The 20,711-nt window shown below is 39.6% G+C and overlaps 1 protein-coding gene and 1 pseudogene across 9 annotated transcripts in view; one reads left to right on the plus strand and one right to left on the minus strand.

The window, feature by feature from the left end:
- The window catches only part of CSNK1G1 (casein kinase 1 gamma 1), a 181,141-nt gene that overhangs the window by 109,118 nt on the left and 51,312 nt on the right, over positions 1–20,711 (minus strand). For all 9 annotated transcript variants that reach the window (XM_020286025.2, XM_020286024.2, XM_012758590.2 and 6 more), the window contains one exon: positions 17,101–17,503. In XM_020286025.2, the coding sequence (XP_020141614.1) occupies positions 17,101–17,281 (181 nt within the window). In that variant the 5' untranslated portion in view covers positions 17,282–17,503. The remainder of the gene's footprint in view (positions 1–17,100; positions 17,504–20,711) is intronic.
- On the plus strand, positions 346–1,210 carry LOC105868074 (small ribosomal subunit protein uS5 pseudogene; annotated as a pseudogene).

Here is a 20,711-nt window from a genome sequence, read left to right on the forward strand (position 1 = left end):
TATTTCTAATAATTATCTTCATGAAAATGCTTATTGTGGTATTTACTTATAATAATAAAAGCTTGGTGCAACTGGAAACCCAATTTTACAGTTAACAGTTCTAGTAATCCACTTGAATAAACAATGTAGCCGACAGCCATTAAAATTATATTCACAAAAATCACATAGCATAGTAAGTTAAAAAAGCAGAATCCCAAGGTATATCCAATTTTGTTTATATTAAAGTACACATATGTATACACACAGGCACAAATCAACAAAGACTTCGCTGTAATTTTTTGTGATGATGTTGCAATACTGCCTAAAATAAATCCCCAAATCCCTTCTTCTTCAGGAAAACACCAAATGGCGGATGATGCCGGTGCAGCGCGAGGGGCCGTAGGCCCCGGGGGCCCTGGAATGGGAGGCTGCAGCGGCTTCCGCAGTCGCAGCCGTGGTCAGGGCCGAGGTCGCAGAGCTCGAGGAAGCAAGGCCGAGGACAAGGAGTGGATGCCCGTGACCAAGCTGGGCCGCCTGATTAAGGACATGAAGATCAAATCCCTGGAGGAGATCTATCTGTTCTCATTGCCTATCAAGGAGTCTGAGATCACTGATTTTTTTTCCCGGGAGCATCTCTTAAAGATGAGGTTTTGAAGATTATGCCAGTGCAAAAGCAGACCCGCGCAGACCAGGTTCAAGGCGTTTGTTGCCATGGGGGACTACAATGGCCACGTTGGTCTAGGTGTTAAGTGCTCCAAGGAGGTAGCCATTACCATCCGAGGGGCCATCATCCTGGCCAAGCTCTCCATTGTCCCCATGTGGAGAGGCTACTGGGGGAACAAGATCGGCAAGCCCCACACTGTTCCTTGCAAGGTGACAGGCCACTGCGGCTCTGTGCTGGTGCGTCTCATCCCTGCCCCTAGAGGAACTGGCATTGTCTCTGCCCCTGTGCCTAAGAAGCTGCTGCTGATGGCTGGTATCAATGACTGCTACACTTCAGCCAGGGGTTGCACTGCCACCCTGGGCAACTTCGCAAGGGCCACCTTTGATGCCATCTCCAAGACCTATAGCTATCTGACTCCTGACCTTTGGAAAGAGATAGTATTCACCAAGTCTCCCCACCAGGAATTCACCAACCATCTTGTCAAGACCCACACCAGTATCTGTGCAGAGGACCCAGGCTTCAGCTGTGGCTACAACACAGCATTTTTATATGAGAAAAATAAAGTGAAATTAAGTCTGTTAAAAAAAAAAAATCCCCGGCCGGGCGCTGTGGCTCACGCCTGTAATCCTAGCTCTTGGGAGGCCGAGGCGGGCGGATTGCTCAAGGTCAGGAGTTCAAAACCAGCCTGAGCAAGAGCGAGACCCCGTCTCTACTATAAAATAGAAAGAAATTAATTGGCCAACTGATATATATATAAAAAAAAAAAATTAGCCGGGCATGGTGGCGCATGCCTGTAGTCCCAGCTACTCGGGAGGCTGAGACAGAAGGATCACTCGAGCCCAGGAGTTTGAGGTTGCTGTGAGCTAGGCTGATGCCACGGCACTCACTCTAGCCTGGGCAACAAAGCGATACTCTGTCTCAAAAAAAAAAAAAAAAAAAAAAAAAAAAATCCCCAAATTTAACAAAAACAAAACAGTTTCATACATTGGAATTTTCCTAAACCTCTCTATAGTTTACATGTTCAAATCCAAACACTCTATCATTTAGGTTAATCCATCCCTGAAATAGTTTATAAAATAAAGAAAACTAACAAACACAGAAAGTAGCACAATCCTCAAAAGGGGCCTCACCCTGCTGAGACATTGAGAACACATTAACTTCTAGTTTTATAGTACGAACATAAACCCAAGCTATCTAGAATAGTCCTTTAATCAAAAAACACTTAAGAGGCCAGGCGCGGTGGCTCACACTTGTAATCCTAGCACTCTGAGAGACTGTGGCGGGTGGATCGCTCAAGATCAGGAGTTCAAAACCAGCCTGAGCAAGAGTGAGACTCCAGTCTCTACTAAAAATAGAAAGAAAATTAATTGGCCAACTAAAATATATAGAAAAATTAGCCAGGCATGGTGGCGCATGCCTGTAGTCCCAGCTACTCGGGAGGCTGAGGCAGGAAGATCACTTGAGACCAGAAGTTTGAGGTTGCTGTGAGCTAGGCAGACGCCATGGCACTCTAGCCCGGCCAACAGAGTGAGACTCTGTCTCAAAAACAAAACAAAACAGGCCGGGCACTGTGGCTCACGCCTGTAATCCTAGCTCTTGGGAGGCCGAGGCGGGCGGATTGCTCGAGGTCAGGAGTTCGAAACCAGCCTGAGCAAGAGCGAGACCCCGTCTCTACTATAAATAGAAAGAAATTAATTGGCCAACTGATATATATATAAAAAAAAAAATTAGCTGGGCATGGTGGCGCATGCCTGTAGTCCCAGCTACCCGGGAGGCTGAGGCAGAAGGATCACTCGAGCCCAGGAGTTTGAGGTTGCTGTGAGCTAGGCTGATGCCACGGCACTCACTCTAGCCTGGGCAACAAAGCGAGACTCTGTCTCAAAAAAAAAAAAACCAAAAAAACAAAACAAAACAAAACAAAACAAAAAACACTTAGAATTACTTAAATCATGAGGCATTTACTGTTTTAATTTTTTGCCATCCCAACAAACTGGAGGAATTCCCACTAGTATTCTTTTTTTTTTTTTTGTCTTTTCTGAGACAGAGTCTCGCTTTGTTGCCCAGGCTAGAGTGAGTGCCGTGGCATCAGCCTAGCTCACAGCAACCTCAAACTCCTGGGCTCTAGCGATCCTACTGCCTCAGCCTCCTGAGTAGTTGGGACTACAGTCATGAACCACTATGCCCGGCTAATTTTTTCTATACATATTAGTTGGCCAGTTAATTTCTTTCTATTTATAGTAGAGACAGGAGTCTCGCTCTTGCTTGGGCTGGTTTTGAACTCCTGACCTCGAGCAATCCGCCCACCTCGGCCTCCCAGAGTGCTAGGATTACAGGCGTGAGCCACCGTGCCCAGCCCCACTAGTATTCTTATATATCTCAGATTATTATAGAGGTACAAATGTTTAGGTTACATATATTGCCTTTGCACTGCCTGAATCAGAGCTACTAGTGTGCTCATCCCCTAGACAGTGCACACCGCACCCATTAGATGTGAATGTACTCATCCCCTCTTCCTCCCTCCCACCTGCCTGACACCTTATGAATGTTACTCCTATATGTGCACATAAGTGTTGATCAATTAATATCAATTTATGAAGACAACCCCAAAAGCAATCACAGCATCAACAAAAGTAAATAAATGGGACCTGATCAAATTAAAAAGCTTCTGCACAGCCAAGAAACCATCACTAGAGTGAAGAAACAACCTACAGAATGAGAGAAAATATTCACATGCTATATATCTGACAAAGGGCTGTTAACTAGAATCTACATAGAACTCAGGAAAATCAGCAAGAAAAACAACAAGCGATCCTATTAAAAAGCAGGCAAAGGACATGAACAGAAACTTTTCAAAAGATAGACTAATGGCCAAGAATGTATGAAAAAATGCTCAACATCTCTAATCATCAGGGAAATACAAATCAAAACCACAATGAGTTATCACTTAACTCCAGTGAGAAAAGCTTTTATCAAAAAGTCCCAAAATAACAAATGTTGGCATGGATGCAGAGAGATACTGTGTTTCCCTGAAATAAGACCTACCCATAAAATAAACCCTAGCAGGATTTCTAAGCATTTGCAAAATATAAGCCTTATCCCGAAAATAAGACCTAGTGATGGGCGTGGCTACGCAGCGTATCTGCACAACCCATACATTTCGTCGCTGAGCAGTAAAGAAGATGAGCAGCCCTTCTCATCTGCCCCATGAGAGCTCTATTACTCCGACATGAGACACTGGGGCCAATGGTTCTAAAGGAAATAGAGTTGCAAGAAATTCAGGATGGAATTCGGGGTTTGGAGAGTTACGATGATGTTCCAGAAGAAGACGACTTAACTATATTTGAATAAATGTAGATTGTTGTACCATACTTTAAAAAAATAACACATCCCCTGAAAATAAGCCCTAGAGTGTCTTCTTGAGGAAAAATAAATGTAAGACCCTGTCTTATTTTCAGGGAAACACAGGAGGAACACTCATATACTGCTGGTGGGACTGCAAACTAGTACAACCTCTATGGAAAGTAATATGAAGCTATCTCAAAGAACTAAAAGTAGAACTACCATTTGATCTAGCAATCCCCACTACTGGGCATCTACCCAAAGGAAAAAAAGACATTCTATAATAAAGACATCTGCACTTGAAGGTTTATAGCAGCACAATTCATAATTGCAAAGATGAGGAAACAACCCAGGTATCCATGAATCCATGAGTGGATTAATAAAATGTGGTATATGTATACCACAGAGTACTATTCAGCCACACACACACACACACATACACACACACACACAAAAGGTAAACTAACACCTCTTCTGTTATCCTTCAGGGAGCTGGAGCCCATTCTCCTAAGTGAAATAACACAAGAATGGAAAAACTAGTATTCTTTAGGTATGAGTGCTACCTAAAGAGATTAAAAACAGATTGCTCCATGTTTTTTAAAAAATACAGAATATCTACATTTTGAGGGAGGGGAAAGTAAGATCACTCTAATTAATTTATCTTCTCCAAGGGGGAAAAAATAAGAAATATGACATTTAATTCCTTCCAAGGTTTTTCATGGCCCACAGAATAAAGTCCAAAATCTCTACCATAGCCCACAGCTGGTCAAAAACAGGCTCTGCTCACAAAACCTAGCCTCACTTCCTAATACCAGTTCTCAATACTGAACCACCCTTGTGCAACTGAGCCACATAGGCGTGTAGTAGCACTGAGCTTCTTTACATTTTCTTGTGGCACTGTGTTTCACACCTCCATGTCTTTGCATGATGCCTATTCCTTCTTAAAATGTTCTCCCCCACCCCTTCTCACTCCATGCCCCCAGCCTTTTCTCCTAACCGTTCAACTGAAGTTTCAAAGATTCAACTCAAAGTGCCTTATTTGGGCAGGTTTTCTGCCATTTGCAAATTCCAGCAGCAATATCACTCTCTAGTCCTTCTAAGCTACCACTACATCTTACTTATATTTTCTATTATTTTACTTACTACATTGAAGTATAGTTATTAATGTACAAGTGTGACTTTCCAGATAGTTATCTCTATGAGAGTAGGGTCCATGTCTTATTTATGATCTTTGTACCCTCAGGGCCAATGCCTGCCAAAAAAACCCAAATGCTCAATATAATTTGTTAAATGAATAAATGGTTAGGTAATTATGGAAATCTAACCCTAACCTTTTATTTGACTGAGATACAGTGTTTGTAATATTCTACACTTTGGTTTCCTTCTAAATTTACTTTGTTATAGTATTAAACTTTGCAATAATTAATTTACCAATGTTTTTCTTCCTCACTCCCTGGAAAATCTCTGAAGAGTAATGTTGGGGATGGTCCACCATAGAAACTAAACAGCATTAAAGAAAAGATTATCAGCTATCATTTTATATTTTGTATTTCTTTTCCTCGTAATAGGTAATTCAATTAAATGACAATGGCAATCATCTTTGGAATTAGATATTTACTTTAATGTGCTTTTAAACCATTTCTATCTGACACTTGATATTTCAATTACACACTTAACCAACCAATAAGTGGTTAGACTATATATGGTATATAACAGAAATATTTGTTTGGGATATCTTGCATCTGGGCTCCAGCTGCAATTCTGTAGCAAGCTAGTTGGTTTCCCTTGACCAAGTCATTTAATTTTGAATTTCTCTCATCTTAAAAATGAAGATGGTTACACTAGACAATGCCAAAGTTCCGTATAGGTCTAAAACTTATGGGCTGGTCACGGAGGCTCATACCTGTAATCCTAGCACTCCAGGAGGCCCAGGTGGGAGAACTGCTTGAGGTCAAGAGTTCGAGACCAGCCTGAGCAAGAGCCAGACCCTGTCTTTACTAAAGAAAGAAAGGGAAGAAAGGAAGGGAAGGAAGGAAGGGAAAGAAGGAAGAAAGAGGGGAGGGGAAGGGAGGGGAGGGGAGGGGAGGGGAGGGGAGGGGAGGGGAGGGGAGGGGAGGGGAGAGGAGGGGAGGGGAGAGGAGGGGAGGGGAGGGGAAGGAAAGAAATTAGCTAGGCAACTAAAATTAGAAAGAAAAAAAATATCAGCCAGGCATGGTGGCACATGCCTGTAGTCCCAGCTACTCGGGAAGCTGAGGCAGGAGGATCACTTGAGCCCAGGAGTTTGAGGTTGCTGTGAGCTAGGCTGATGCCACGGCACTCTAGCCTGGACAACAGAGCAAGACTCTGTCTCAAAAAAATAAATAAATCTTAAATAACTACTACTTTTGTTGATCTGGACTTGGACTTCATATATCTATTCAGTCAGTCAAAGTTACCAGGAGTTTTTTGGAAGCCAGGGCACATTCTTGTCTCATACTAAACTCACAGTCATCTTTTTCATACTAACTGCTCCTAATCAAGTTGTCAGATCCAACACTATATAGTAGGGTTTGTGAACCATGATCAGGACTTTTGTCAATTCACTGCTTATTTAAGATAACATTAAACCTTGAGCCTGAGCAACAAAGCAAGACCGCATCCACAAAAAATAAGAAAAATTAGCTGGGCATGGTGGCACATGCCTGCAGTTCTAGCTACTCAGGAGGCTGAGACAGGAGGATCCTTTAAGGTTTAATAAAACTGGAATTTTTATCATTCAATTCTTTTGATCCTCCTGAGTCAAGATGTCAACATACAATCCTGTAAGTCTGTGACACTTCTAAAATTACCATATTGGCTGGGCGTGGTGGCTTACACCTGTAATCCTAGCACTCTGGGAGGCCGAGGCGGGCGGATGGCTCAAGCTCAGGAGTTCGAAACCAGCATGAGCAAGACCCCTTCTCTACTAAAAATAGAAAATAAATTAATTGACCAACTAAAAATATATATACAAAAAATTAGCCAGGCATGGTGGCGCTTGCCTGTAGTCCCAGTTACTCGGGAGGCTGAGGCAGGAGGATCGCTTGAGCCTAGGAGATTGAGGTTGCTGTGAGCTAGGCTGACACCATGGCACTCACTGTAGCCTGGGCAACAGAGTGAGACTATGAACGAATGAATGAATACAAAATTACCATATTAACATGACCCAGACTGTGTCAATGAATGTAGTTAAGACTCTTCACTCCTACATTTTTTGATGGATTATGCTATTGACAGAATTCTTCCCTCAAGATGTGTTAAAGCTGTTTAACCTCACCAAATTCTGTTTAAGTTAAAACTAACAGGGTGCAATTCCAAAAGAAATTTAAACTGCAATATCACTAGGAACAAGAATTTGATATACATTTGATATTCTTCCAAGAAAATTAAAATGCATTTTGTCTGAAGTAACAATTTAAATTGAATTCCTCCACAACATATAGTGGAACCAAAACAAATGATATAATCTGTGATGCCTGTAAAGTGGACATATAAAAATAAACATCCTTTTATTCTTTTTCCTGACACTGAGTCCCACTTTGTTGCCCACCCTAGAGTGCCATGACATCAGCCTAGCAGCTCATAGCAACCTCAAACTCCTGGGCTGAAGGGATCCTCCTGCCTCAACCTCCTGAGTATCTGTGACTACAGACATGCGCCACCCCACCCAGCTAATTTTTTCTAATTTTACTAGAGACAGGGTCTTGTTCTTGCTCAGGCTAGTCTCAAACTCCTGATCTCAAGCGATCCTACAGCCTCAGCCTCCCACAGTGCTAGGATTAAACGCATGAGCTACCGTACCTGGTCAAATATTCCTTATTCAGAGGGGAAAAAATGTATTTTGTCACGTCTACAACTTACTTTTTTTTTTTTTTTTTGAGACAGAGTCTCACTTTGTTGCCCAGGCTAGAGTGAGCGCCGTGGTGTCTGCCTAGCTCACAGCAACCTCAAACTCCTGGGCTCAAGCGATCCTGCTGTCTCAGCCTCCTAAGTAGCTGGGACTACAGGCATGCGCCACCATGCCCGGCTTACTTTTTCTATATATATTAGTTGGCCAATTAATTTCTTTCAATTTATAGTAAAGACGGGATCTCACTCTTGCTCAGGGTCGTTTCGAACTCCTGACCTCGAGCAAAACGCCTGCCTCGGCCTCCCAGAGAGCTAGGATTACAGGCATGAGCTACCGCGCCCGGCTTACAACTTACTTTTAAATGGTTCAAAAATACAAACTAATACACACATATGTATAGACATTCATATCTAAAAAGAGATAAGGCACACAAGATAAAATATTAACAATTGGTAAATCTAGATGACAGTATATTATGGATTTTTTTTTTTTGAGACAGTCTCATTTTGTTGCCCCAGCTAGAATGTAGTAGCATCATCAAAGCTAACTGCAACTGCAACCTCAACCTCTTAGGCTCAGGCAATCCTCCTGCCTTAACGTCCTTAGTAGCTGGGAATACAGGGGTGCCATGACACCAGGATAATTTTTTCCATTTTTAGTAGTGACAGGGTCTCAGTCTTGCTCACATTTGGTCTTGAACTCTTTTTTTTTTAGACAGAGTCTCACTCTGTTGCCTGGGCTAGAGTGCCGTGGTGTCAGCCTAGCTCCCAGGAACCTCAAACTCCTAGGCTCAAGAGATTCTTCTCCTTCAGCTTCCCAAGTAGCTGGGTCTACAGGCACTTACCACCATACCCGGCTATTTTTTCTATATATTTTTAGTTGGCCAATTAATTTCTTTCTATATTTAGCAGAGATGGGGTCTCGCTCTTGCTCAGGCTGGTTCTGAACTCCTGACCTTGAGCAATCCTCCTGCCTTGGCCTCCCAGAGTGCTAGGATTACAGGCATGAGCCACCACGCCGGGCCTTGGTCTCGAACTCTTGATCTCAAACAATCCTCCTGCCTCAGCCTCCCAGAGTGCTAGAATTACAGATACGAGCCACCGCGCCCAGCCCTATGAATATTCTTTTTACTTCTCTTTACGACTAAAAATTTTCTTCATACAAACTTAAGAAAAATTAAAATAAATTACTAAAAAACATTTTGTAGTATACATACAAATCAAGTGCTCACATGTATCAAGCACTGGCATGAATGGTTATGTACATTATCTGAATTAGATCTTCACAACAAATATGTAAGGTAGATATTATTATCCACCTTTTACAGAGGATGAAAATGAAACTCAGAAAGGCAATTGACTTCAGTACTCCTACTTTTAACCACTTGGGAAGAGTAATGACATGACTTCTAAAACTTGTTTGATTCATCCACAGAACCTAAAAATTTGCAATTTTCTAGAAAAACTTGAGCAATGTTGCAAATGCACATTATATCAATGTTTAGTTGGTTGGCTGGGTTTTCGGCTAATATAGTTTCATTTGTTTAAAATGTTAACATTTCCTAAGAAACTATTAATTAAAAGGTAACATTTGATTTTATAATGTCTTCATTTTCAACTAGAGCAGAAACAACTTTAAAACTCATGTTTCGGCCGGGCACTGTGGCTCACGCCTGTAATCCTAGCTCTTGGGAGGCCGAGGCGGGCGGATTGCTCAAGGTCAGGAGTTCAAAACCAGCCTGAGCAAGAGCGAGACCCCGTCTCTACTATAAATAGAAAGAAATTAATTGGCCAACTGATATATATATAAAAAATTAGCCGGGCATGGTGGCGCATGCCTGTAGTCCCAGCTACTCGGGAGGCTGAGGCAGAAGGATCACTCAAGCCCAGGAGTTTGAGGTTGCTGTGAGTTAGGCTGATGCCACGGCACTCACTCTAGCCTGGACAACAAAGTGAGACTCTGTCGCAAAAAAAAAAAAAAAAAAAAACTCATGTTTCATCTTAAGCTTGCATTCTTTCAGATAAATGATTTTCAAAAATTTTTAAAGCAGCAGCACCACAACTTTCAAACAAAATGTTACTGAAAACTCTCTATATAAAATAGATAACATAGAGAATCCATCCTGGTCACTTCTCCTTTCCCATTCCCTGGACTTTGTGGGATACAATATGAAACCAATTGCTTTAAATAATAGCCAACTGTAAATTGTTAATGATCACAACTGCCAAAAACAGAACCAGCTAGTAAAAGCTGAAGTTACAAATTCCAATTTAACTCCATGAGTGATAGTTCAGTAATTCAGCTAAGGAAAGAACAATATGCAAAGAGGCTGTCTTATACACCCTACTTTAGTCATAGAAATTAAATGTCTTATTTTAGAAGTCATGGAGGAGTGTGTCATAGGACAAGCTGCTACCCTTAGCCACTTTACCTTTGTCAGAAGCATCCTTTTGTGCTAACGTACTTTTGCATATTTCATCAGATACAAAAGAGGGAAAAGACCGAAGAGGTCAACTCTTTGTGCCTCTATTTTCTTAAATGCAGGTAAAAACATCCCCAAATCCTATCTTACTTCACAAGGATAATATGAAGACTTTTAAAATTATATGCTCGCCTCTCTAAAGGGTCTCCCATAAACACAGGTACATCCCTACCTGGATATGAAAGAAATACCACCTATCTATTTATTCTTGCAACTATGAAGAAAAACACAAGTAAGCCAGCCACAATGGCTCTCGCTTGCAGTCCCAGCTACTCCAGAAGCTGAGGCAGGAGGATTACTTGAGGCTAGGAGTTTGAGACCAGCTGTGGACCCTATCTTTAAAAAAAAAAAAACAAAAATTATCAGCAGGGCATAGTGATGTGCACTGGTAGTCCCAACTACTCAGAGGGTGAAGTGGGAAGGTGGCTTGAGCCCAGGAGTTCGAGGATGCAGTGAGCTACGATTGTGCCACTGCACTCCAGCGTGGGCAACACAGCAAGCCCTCATCTCTTAAAAAAAAAAGAAACAAGCAATTATTTGTAGATTAGGGATATATATACATTTTCTTAATTCTAAAGGAGAAGAATTATTCATATCTTTATGTTTAGATGATTCTTTCAGACCTGATTCAGTATAAGGCTCAAAACTCTAAAAAAGAAAAAAAGTCTTCCCCATGTTTTTCAATTAATAAATATCAATCTGCAAAATCTGTTTCCACCACATTGTGTCCTCCTACCTACATGATCACCATCCGTTTTCCCGTCTCTCTTAAAGCTTCAAAATTCCCCTTTCTAAGAATGTAGCAATATATACAAATAAGACTCCACAGACATAATCTTTCCGTTGAAAATGAGCAAAGGACATGAAGAAGCAACACTTAAAAGAAGAAATATAAATGTGTATGTATAAAGATGTTTAACTTTACCCATGAACACATACACATTTAAATATTATTTTCCCCTATCAGATTGGCATCAATGGAAAGATTCTTGATAATGTTCAGGGTTTTGAAGCAGTTAGGAAATAATCACACACACACTAAAACATCTTTATGGAGAGCAAACTGACAATATGTAACAAAATTGCAAATGTACATATCCAGAACACACACTTCCAGAAGTTAGCCTAAGAAAATAATAAGCACAGCTGGGCGCGGTGGCTCACGCCTGTAATCCTAGCATTCTGGGAGGCCGAGGTGGGCGGATTGCTCAAGGTCAGGAGTTCAAAACCAGCCTGAGCAAGAGTGAGACCTCGTCTCTACTAAAAATAGAAAGAAATTAATTGGCCAACTAAAAAATATATAGAAAAAATTAGCTGGACATTGTGGTGCATGCCTGAAGTCGGTAGGCTGAGGCAGAAGGATCGTTTGAGCCCAGGAGTTTGAGGTTGCTGTGAGCTAGGCTGATGCCATGGCACTTCAGCCAGGGCAGCAGACAGAGTGAGACTCCGTCTCAAAAAAAAAAAAAAGAAAAGAAAAGAATCAGCACAGTTTGAACTATTAATACAAGGATGTTCAGTATATTAACAGTATCAATTATAATATTAAAAAATAGAAAATTTATGTTTATTGAGATTGGCTAAATTATTAAGATAGATATTAAAAATGAGTGATCTAGGGCCAGGCGCAGTGGCTCATGCCTATAATCCTAGCACTCTGGGAAGCCAAGGCAGGAGGATCGCTCAAAGTCAGGAGTTCGAAACCAGCCTGAGCAAGAGTGAGACTCATCTCTACTAAAAATAGAAAGAAATTAATTGACCAACTAAAAATATACACAAAAAATTAGCCGGGCATGGTGGCACATACCTGTAGACCCAGCTACTCGGGAGGCTGAGTCAGTTAGGATGACTTGAGCCCAAGGAGATTGCGGTTGCTGTGAGCTAGGCTGATGCCACGGCACTCACTCTAGCCTGGGCAACACAGTGAGACTCCGTCTTTAAAAAAAAGAGTGATCTATATTTACGTTGAAATAATAGGATGTTCATGCTCTATTAAGTGATAAAAGCAGGCTTATCGCACAATTTGATTGCATGTCTAAAATATGCCCTGATATACATTTTTTTAAAAGCCATCTATTTTTCTAGGGATTTTTTTTTTTTTTTTGAGACTGGGTCTTGTTCTGCAGCCCAAGATAAAGTACAGTGGAGCATCATCATAGCTCACTACAACCTCAAACTACTAGGCTCAAGTGATCCTCCTGTCTCAGCTCCCCCAGTAGCTGGGACTATAGGTGTGTACCACCATGCTTGGCTACGTTTTCTATCTTTTGTAGAAACGGGATCTTGCTATGTTGCTGAGGATGATCTTGAACTCCTGGCCTCAAGTGATCCTCCCGCCTCAACCTCCCAAAGTACTAGGATTACAAGTGTGAGCTACTGTGCCTCGCCTCTGATAGACATTTTCAAATTTTGCAAAATTAAACTATCATTACTGGTTATCTCTGGAGACACTTATAAAATAGAATTTTTAAAAAATTTTTGGTGGCTGGGCGCAGTGGCTCACACCTGTAATCCTAGCACTCTGGAAGGTCGAGGCGGGGGGGGGGGGGGGGGGGGACCGCTCAAGGTCAGAAGTTCGAAACCAGCCTGAGCAAGAGCGAGATCCCATCTCTACTACAAATAGAAACAAATTAATTGGCCAACTAAAAATATACAGAAAAAATCTGCTGGCCATGGTGGTGCGTGCCTGTAGACCCAGCTACTTGGGAGGATGAGTAAGGACTGCTTGAGGCCAGGAGTGTGAAATTGCTGTGAGCTAGGCTGATGCCACAGCACTCTAGCTCAGGCAACAGAGACTCTGTCTCAAAAAAAAAAAATTTTGGCAATAAGCATGTTCTTTTCTTAAAATTTTTTTTTAATGGAAAAATTTGCTCTTTATTGATTTTTTTTCTGATTACAAAATACATGTGTTCATTTAAAAATGGGGGGCAGGGAGAGAGAAACATCTCAGAAATATATAAACATAAGTGAAAGATCAATGGGACTAATTAGCCCTCTTGTGCTTAACCTCTCTATTTTTCAAATTCTTCCTCTTCCAGAATCCTCTTTTTCCTAGTCATAAAAGCTCCACAAAGCAACATGTCTTCACCCTTTGTGTGGTCATTAACACCTACGTGGTGATGATTTCTTAATCCCTATCTCAAGCTTGAACTTTCTAAGTCTCAGATATACATTTCTGCATATGTCACATACTCCTCAAAGTCAAATATTTACAAACTCTATCTTATATGCCTTCCCAATCACCCACCCCAGTCCCATATTTCCTATCTCCATTAAAGGTTTCCTCATTCACATGGCCTTCCTAAGCTAGCAAATTTAGTCATCCTTAATTCCTTCCCCTCAAACAGCTAGTGACTAAATTCTGCCTAAGTCTACTTCTAAAATTTCTTTCTAATTGGCCCCTTCCTCTCTCCATCTCACTGGCATTTTCAGAGCTAAGTCCTAAGCTCTGCTATTTCTGACCTGGACTATTCAGTCTACAGATATTTCTTGAGTACTCATTATATACCATACACAGTGAAAGAAGTTAGTGATGTGAGGAAAAATAAAGCAAAATACTACCTCTCTCAATCATATCTTGGGGTACAGAGATGGAGGAAGAAAGTACAATGTGATAACTACCATAATTAGAGCAAAATCTAATGATGTCAATTTCTGTACTATATGATCAAATCTTATAACTGCCTGAATTCTCTTTCTAGAATACAAAGTAGATCATGTCACTCATCTGTTGTAAAATGCTTAATGATTCTACCTAATGCCTACAGGATAAAGTCCAAATGCTTTAATACCACTCAAACACTTCAAAATCAGTCCCAACTTACCTAACAGCCTCATCTGTTACTTTTCTTTCACTTCACATCCTATGGGACCCAGTCATGTATAACTGTTAGCTGCTGCTCTGATAACATGCTGGCTACTTTCACAACATTTAGTGCTTATGTATTCTGTAGCTGGAGAGACCTTCTTCCTTGTGACTACAGGCAAAAATCCTGTCCTATTATCAAATGATATCTCCTCTCTGAAATCTTCATTAACCTTCTCTCCCAATGTAGCTTCTATAAAATCTATTATAATACTTGTCACTTTGTATTGCAATTTGTTTTTCTCCTTCTCCCAACCACTAGACTCTAGCATTCTGAGGGACTGAAACTATATCTTGTTAATTTGTATCCTTTCCAAAGTTTAGCATCATAGTAAATATTCAGGAAATGGTTCTTAAATACATGACAGGGTAGAAACATTTGCAGAGAACCAAAATGCACTGATCAGTATGCTATTTTTTTTTTTTTGGCTCTCTGTCTGGAATCCTTAGGTTTACCTAAATACTGAGGCCACTACCTACCACTATCACCCCACTACCCCCATAAACCTGGAGCCCAAAACAGCCTGTGCTTTCGGGGTTTTTTCCCCTCTTCCTATTCATCTAGGTATCCATTCATCTCATACATAACAGTAAACAATACAGAGAGAATCCCTGCCCTCCAAAGAGCTTATATTCAAGAGAGGCAAACTACCAAGTAAACAAATACACAAGGTCATTTCAGATAGTGATCAATGCAATTAATAAAGTAGTCTGATAAGACAAAATGTGCTAAAGGAGAACTGTGCTACTTTAAATGGGGGTGGGGAAGAAGTTATATAGGTTTCCCTGAGAAGGTAAGCATGAAGGATGAGAAACTGCCAGCTATGTGCAAATTTTAGGGAAAGAGTTCTGTAACAGAGTTTTGCAAGCAGAAAGAACTTTAAGTGTAAAGCTTTGAAACAGAAATGCACTTGGCTGTTTGAAGGACAGAAGAAACAATGTGGCTAGAAAAGGAAATTCGTTTGGAGAAGCAGGGCCTTGTAGGTTGTAGCCATGATGGAGGCCTACTAGCACCTGCCTTGAGTTTAGAATTTCCTAGTTTATGTCTTCTATTGTCTATACAATCTTCTACTTAGTAATACCAGAGCAAAAGAATAATGGAATGGGGCATACAGCCCACTCTATTGTTAGGAAGATATCAAATGATTCCAGAAAGTACCTTTACTGGTTTCTGCTGATTAAAAAAAAAAATTACTTCTAGATAAAATGATGCAATAATATGGTCCCATATTACAGATGAAAACCTGATAAACACAGAATAAAACCACCTGAAAAGAAAGACAAGTTTTTTCTACTGACTACAAGCAAGGCAAAATGAGAAATATCAAAATTATCCCAGATTCATTAGAGGAAATAAAACACAGTACTCTACTACTCTGAAAATACATATGTGCTACAAATTTATCCTTTTAACTGAATGGATTTTTCCAATCTCATGTAAATTTATAATACAAATCTAGACTTAAGTGATTAAATAGATTTCCAGTTTTCACTGACCAAAGTTGCTTTCATCTGTACAAAAATTAAACAATTTTTTGATGTTTTGAGAATTCATAGATTTATATGCATTAGAAACTCCCTCTCAACAATAATCTTGTAGATGTTATGTCATAATCTGTTTAATGCAAGTAGTACTGTGATGTTAAAACAAAGTCAATTTATTACATAAAGGAATGTTCACAAAACTAGTTGCTAAAGCAACTCTGTAATTGCTAAGAAGTCAAGCAGTTTGAAATTACACATCTTACTCCTGTTCTCAGTAGCATCTGCTGGCTTTGCTAACCTGAACATGAACACAACTCTAAATAAAGACCCTTTCATTATCCTAGTCAGGTCTTTAAATTCCAGGTTCCCAGACTTCTATTGGTAAAAATAAATTCATTCTCAGCATCCTTAAATTCAATTCTGTTCTCATCTCAGGCTAGTGATGTTTTCTCCAAAGCTCTTTATGGGAAATCAAAAGTAAGATTTTTTCCATCTTCTTTTTGCAGGACCATCAAAAGTAGCAGAGGTAACAAACAATAATCATCTTACGCTACCCCTCCCCACTTCCCCCAAGGGCCAAAGGTTTCTTGCAATGAAGCTTCATAATATTCCAGTCTCAACAGCTACAAAGAAGTACTTTAGCCTAAAAGGAGACCTTTCCAAAATCTCAAGCTGATCTCCATCTTCATACATTTATAAGGCATTTTGTTTTCTCTTTCCCATTCACCAAAAGAGGTCCATTAAAATGTGTATGAATATCCAGTGCACTTTCTTTTCAATCTCACATGTTCAAACTAGTTGATTTTGTCATTATTCAACATCTGACTCATAAATTCACACTTGAAACAGAAAATCCCATTCCTTGGTTGTGAAATAAAATTGCATAATTTCTCCTTGGAGTTCTAACTCGATTCTAATGTTGGGAACTCCAGGCATCTGTTAGAAAACTTCTCTGAACATATAGTGTATATCCTTATACACTAAGTCTGGGTATTACTGAGCAAGGATTTACTCCTCTGTTTTTAGGGGCAGAGTCTGAATTAAAGCAAGGCTTTACTCCCTTCCTAAAGTGTGGTTCAAAGACTAACAGCATCTATATCACCTGGGAGTTTATAAAAAATGCATAATTTAAGGCTCTACCTACTAAATCAAAACCTGCACTTTACTGATATCTGTATGCAGATCCACCTACATATAAAATCTTAGAATTGGTGGAAAATGTAAAAACCTCTAACATATAAAGAACCCTGGATAACAATTATAATTGATAATGACTGTAGCCCCCTTCAAGAATTCTTTCTTTTAACTAACAAGTCCTACTTAAGAGAAATTTCCTCTAAAACTATAAATTGCTTATCTTGAAACACTCCAAAGCTTATTGTTGTTTTTAGTGGAAGCCACTGACATAACCAAGTTCTTACCTAATCTGAGCTCTCCGAAGTTCCCACACCCTATCTTCTTGCCAACCCTGAAGTTGGGTCCCACCATAAGAACCCCAGAAGATGTTGAAGAGCCAGAAGGTCGGGAGCAATGTGCACTCCTTTGTGCCATGGGTTTAGTTGTCCGTTGTCTTTCATCCTTTTCCCTACTAGGATGGTCCATGATCCTACACGACAGAGTCTCTGGATAGCAAGCAGCCTCGGTGTGTACACTTCTCTTCAATACAAAAGTATGTCCAAATAAATCCTAGTCAGGGAAAGGTAAGGAGTTCTTTTGGCATCATATTTATGTTTCTAATATATCTCCAGGAGATGAAAAACCATTGATTAGTTCCTGTAGGACACGTAGTCTGTAGGTCTCAAGCATAGGAGGACATTTTGTAACCTAGGTAAAAATAAAGAAAACATGCAATTAAAAATTAAATTTTAAAACAAATTGAGAAAGTCACTACTAATTAGAATGGATCCTATCCAAAGAGGAGCAAAGTGGATAGCTTCCTGAAATGGGTTTTGGTTTTCTATTCTCCAACAATTTAGCCATCTGGATTAGTTATTCATGTGGTAACATAAGCTCAGTGGGCTGCAGATCATGGAAACTAAGGGAATGCACAGCCTTTAATATAAAATGCTTTCTTCTAGTAACTAACATGCATATGACCAAAAAGCAAGCTATTTGGTGGTTTCTTCATCACTGGTTAACAGAAAGATATGCTGGTTTGTTAAAACCAAGTTAAAGAAACTGAGGACAATTTAATTAAAAGCTCTTCCTTTTAATTTGGCCAGAATGTATTAGAAACAAGACTATTCACTGCCCCTCTCCTCCATTACCATCATTTACCAAACAGGGACAGCAATCATGTAATACAAAGTTACTGATCAACACAGGCTTCTGTGGGAATTTTTAACATCATACTAGTAATAATAGTCCTAGACTTAAACTTTGAAAAGCTCAACTTTTAATCTAGTTTTTGCTGTGGACTGAGTAGGCAAAAAGAGTGTCAGAAGGAAATCCTTTGAAAGTGAAAACAAAGCAGAAAGAAACAAAAAAATCTTAAAAATAACACTCATCCCTAACAGAATTCTCCCATTTCCCAATTAAGTACTGAGCTCAACACAAAAGTTTACGTCTGATTATCCATGTGAATATCCTTCATTAAAAAATACTGTTATCACCAGTCATACACTAAACACATACTTATGTTTCACTTTCATAAGTATTTTCCTTAAAACTTTAAGGGACGAGAATTAAAACAACTGCTTGGTTATTATCTCCAATCATATACTAGAGCAAAAATGTCTAGACTGTAAGCTTCCTGGGAACACATTTAATTCCCTACTACAGTAACAGGTACAAAGCTGTGAGCTGAATGTACAGTGAGCACATAATCTAAAAATATAATCTACCTGTTCCATTATAGTAACAGTCATTAAAATAAACTGCTTATTTTTAACTTTTCTATTTGCTTTTTTTTTTTTTTTTTTTTTTGAGACAGAGTCTCACTTTGTTGTCCAGGCTAGAGTGAGTGCCGTGGCGTCAGCCTAGCTCACAGCAACCTCAAACTCCTGGGCTCAAGCGATCCTCCTGCCTCAGCCTCCCGAGTAGCTGGGACTACAGGCATGCGCCACCATGCCTGGCTAATTTTTTATATATATATCAGTTGGCCAATTAATTTTTTTCTATTTATAGTAGAGACGGGGTCTCGCTCTTGCTCAGGCTGGTTTTGAACTCCTGACCTTGAGCAATCCGCCCGCCTCGGCCTCCCAAGAGCTAGGATTACAGGCGTGAGCCACAGCGCCCGGCCTCTATTTGCTTTTTTGCATTATTGAAGCTACATGATGACATTCGGCTTCCATAATGCTAATCAATAATATACATTTCTCTGAATTCAGGAAACAAGACCTTTACATTTATAATGCATATTTTATAAAGGAGGAATCATGAGGGTGATGAGACGAGGTCAGCAATTACTGAATTTCCTATATGAACACCATTACAAATTCATACTTGTCATTCTTTCTTTCTCTTATTTCCAACTGTATCCAATATCCTCTAATTATCTTTGTCTTTTAGCCAAATCCCTCAAACAATATTAGAAAGTGAAAATAAATATCTTAATTATTAGGAGTATATCTATTTGTGAGAGACTGTCAGCTATACTTTCTTGCCTTATATTATATTAATAAATAGTTTTGAGAACAGAAGCAGGATGTCTCTTAGTCCATCCAGTCAACTTATAAGTATTCTGCTGACTCCCAAATTTTCATAAATTATCACTAGTATGATTACACTCATTTATAAGATTTGGAAACTATATTACCTTGTCTATTTATCTTTATATTTTTCATTTGTGTTCACTCTGTTTTTTCCAATAGATGAATGTTATTATTTTTATAATGTTTTTCATTACTTTTTCCATTGCACTTAGGCTCATGTAACATGATGAAGATAATCACATACAGCCCTCATTATCCATGTATATTTGCACATATGTTTCAGAACATACAATATTTGCAAGGTTAAAAACCTGTAAAAATCAGGTACAGTGGCACATGCCTGTATTCCAGTTACTTGGGAGGCTGAGGCAGGAGAATCACTTGAGACCATGAGTTTGAGGCTGTAGTGTGCTATGATCACACTGCACTCTAACCTGGGGAACATATCAATAATAGTAAGACCCTGTCTCTAAAAAATTAAATTAAAATTAAAAAAATAAAACCTTGCAGAAAGCCAAAAATCTCATTCAGCTGGGAAAAGCATGTTTATAACACCTGCTTGTGGAACTGAAGAATCACTATACCTCCCAAAACACGGCAAAAACTCGTATTTAAGGTGTCAATTTTCTCATCTATGCATGGGACATTAGCACAATCTAATCTATAATTATGAAAGATGAATAATATTCAATACTACTTCATATGGCATTCCTCGTTTTTTGATTTTTTTTTTTAATTTTTATTTTTAGAGACAGGGTCTTGCTTTGTCGTCCAGGCTGGAATGCAATTAGGTACAATTATAGCTCGCTGCAGCCTCAAGCTCTTTGGGCTCAAGTGATCCTCCTGTGTCAGCATCCCAAGTAGCTAGGATGACCAGGCCCTGCTATCTTTTTTTTTTAGAGATGGAATCTCACTATGTGGCCCACGCTGGTCTCAAGCAATCCTCCTACCCTAGCCTCCAGAAAAACTGGGATAACAGACAAGCTCAGCCACCATGCCCGATCTATCATTTAAGGAATCAAAATAACTGAATAATTTTTTAAAATCCTATTTATCAGCATCCCCTGCTCAAAACTATTTTTGGGTTCCCAATAACAAACTCTTTTATTTGTCTTTTGAGGCCCATCAATATCCAATCCCTATTTAAATCCATGTATTAGAAAGCCACTACATAAACACAGGGAGCATGCATGTCTTAGTGTTTTACCTAGAATTGCCTCTTAACTATTCTGTCTGCATTTAAGGCCTGACTCATATCTTAACTCCTTTGAGAAATATTTTATAACTAATTTGTCATTAATACTTAGAGTACCACTATCTATACCACTCATTCACCACTTATCATGTACCAGATTATACATACTCTAATATCCAATTTG

The sequence above is a fragment of the Microcebus murinus genome, chromosome 6 (assembly GCF_040939455.1).
Source record: "Microcebus murinus isolate Inina chromosome 6, M.murinus_Inina_mat1.0, whole genome shotgun sequence".
NCBI lineage: Eukaryota > Metazoa > Chordata > Mammalia > Primates > Cheirogaleidae > Microcebus > Microcebus murinus.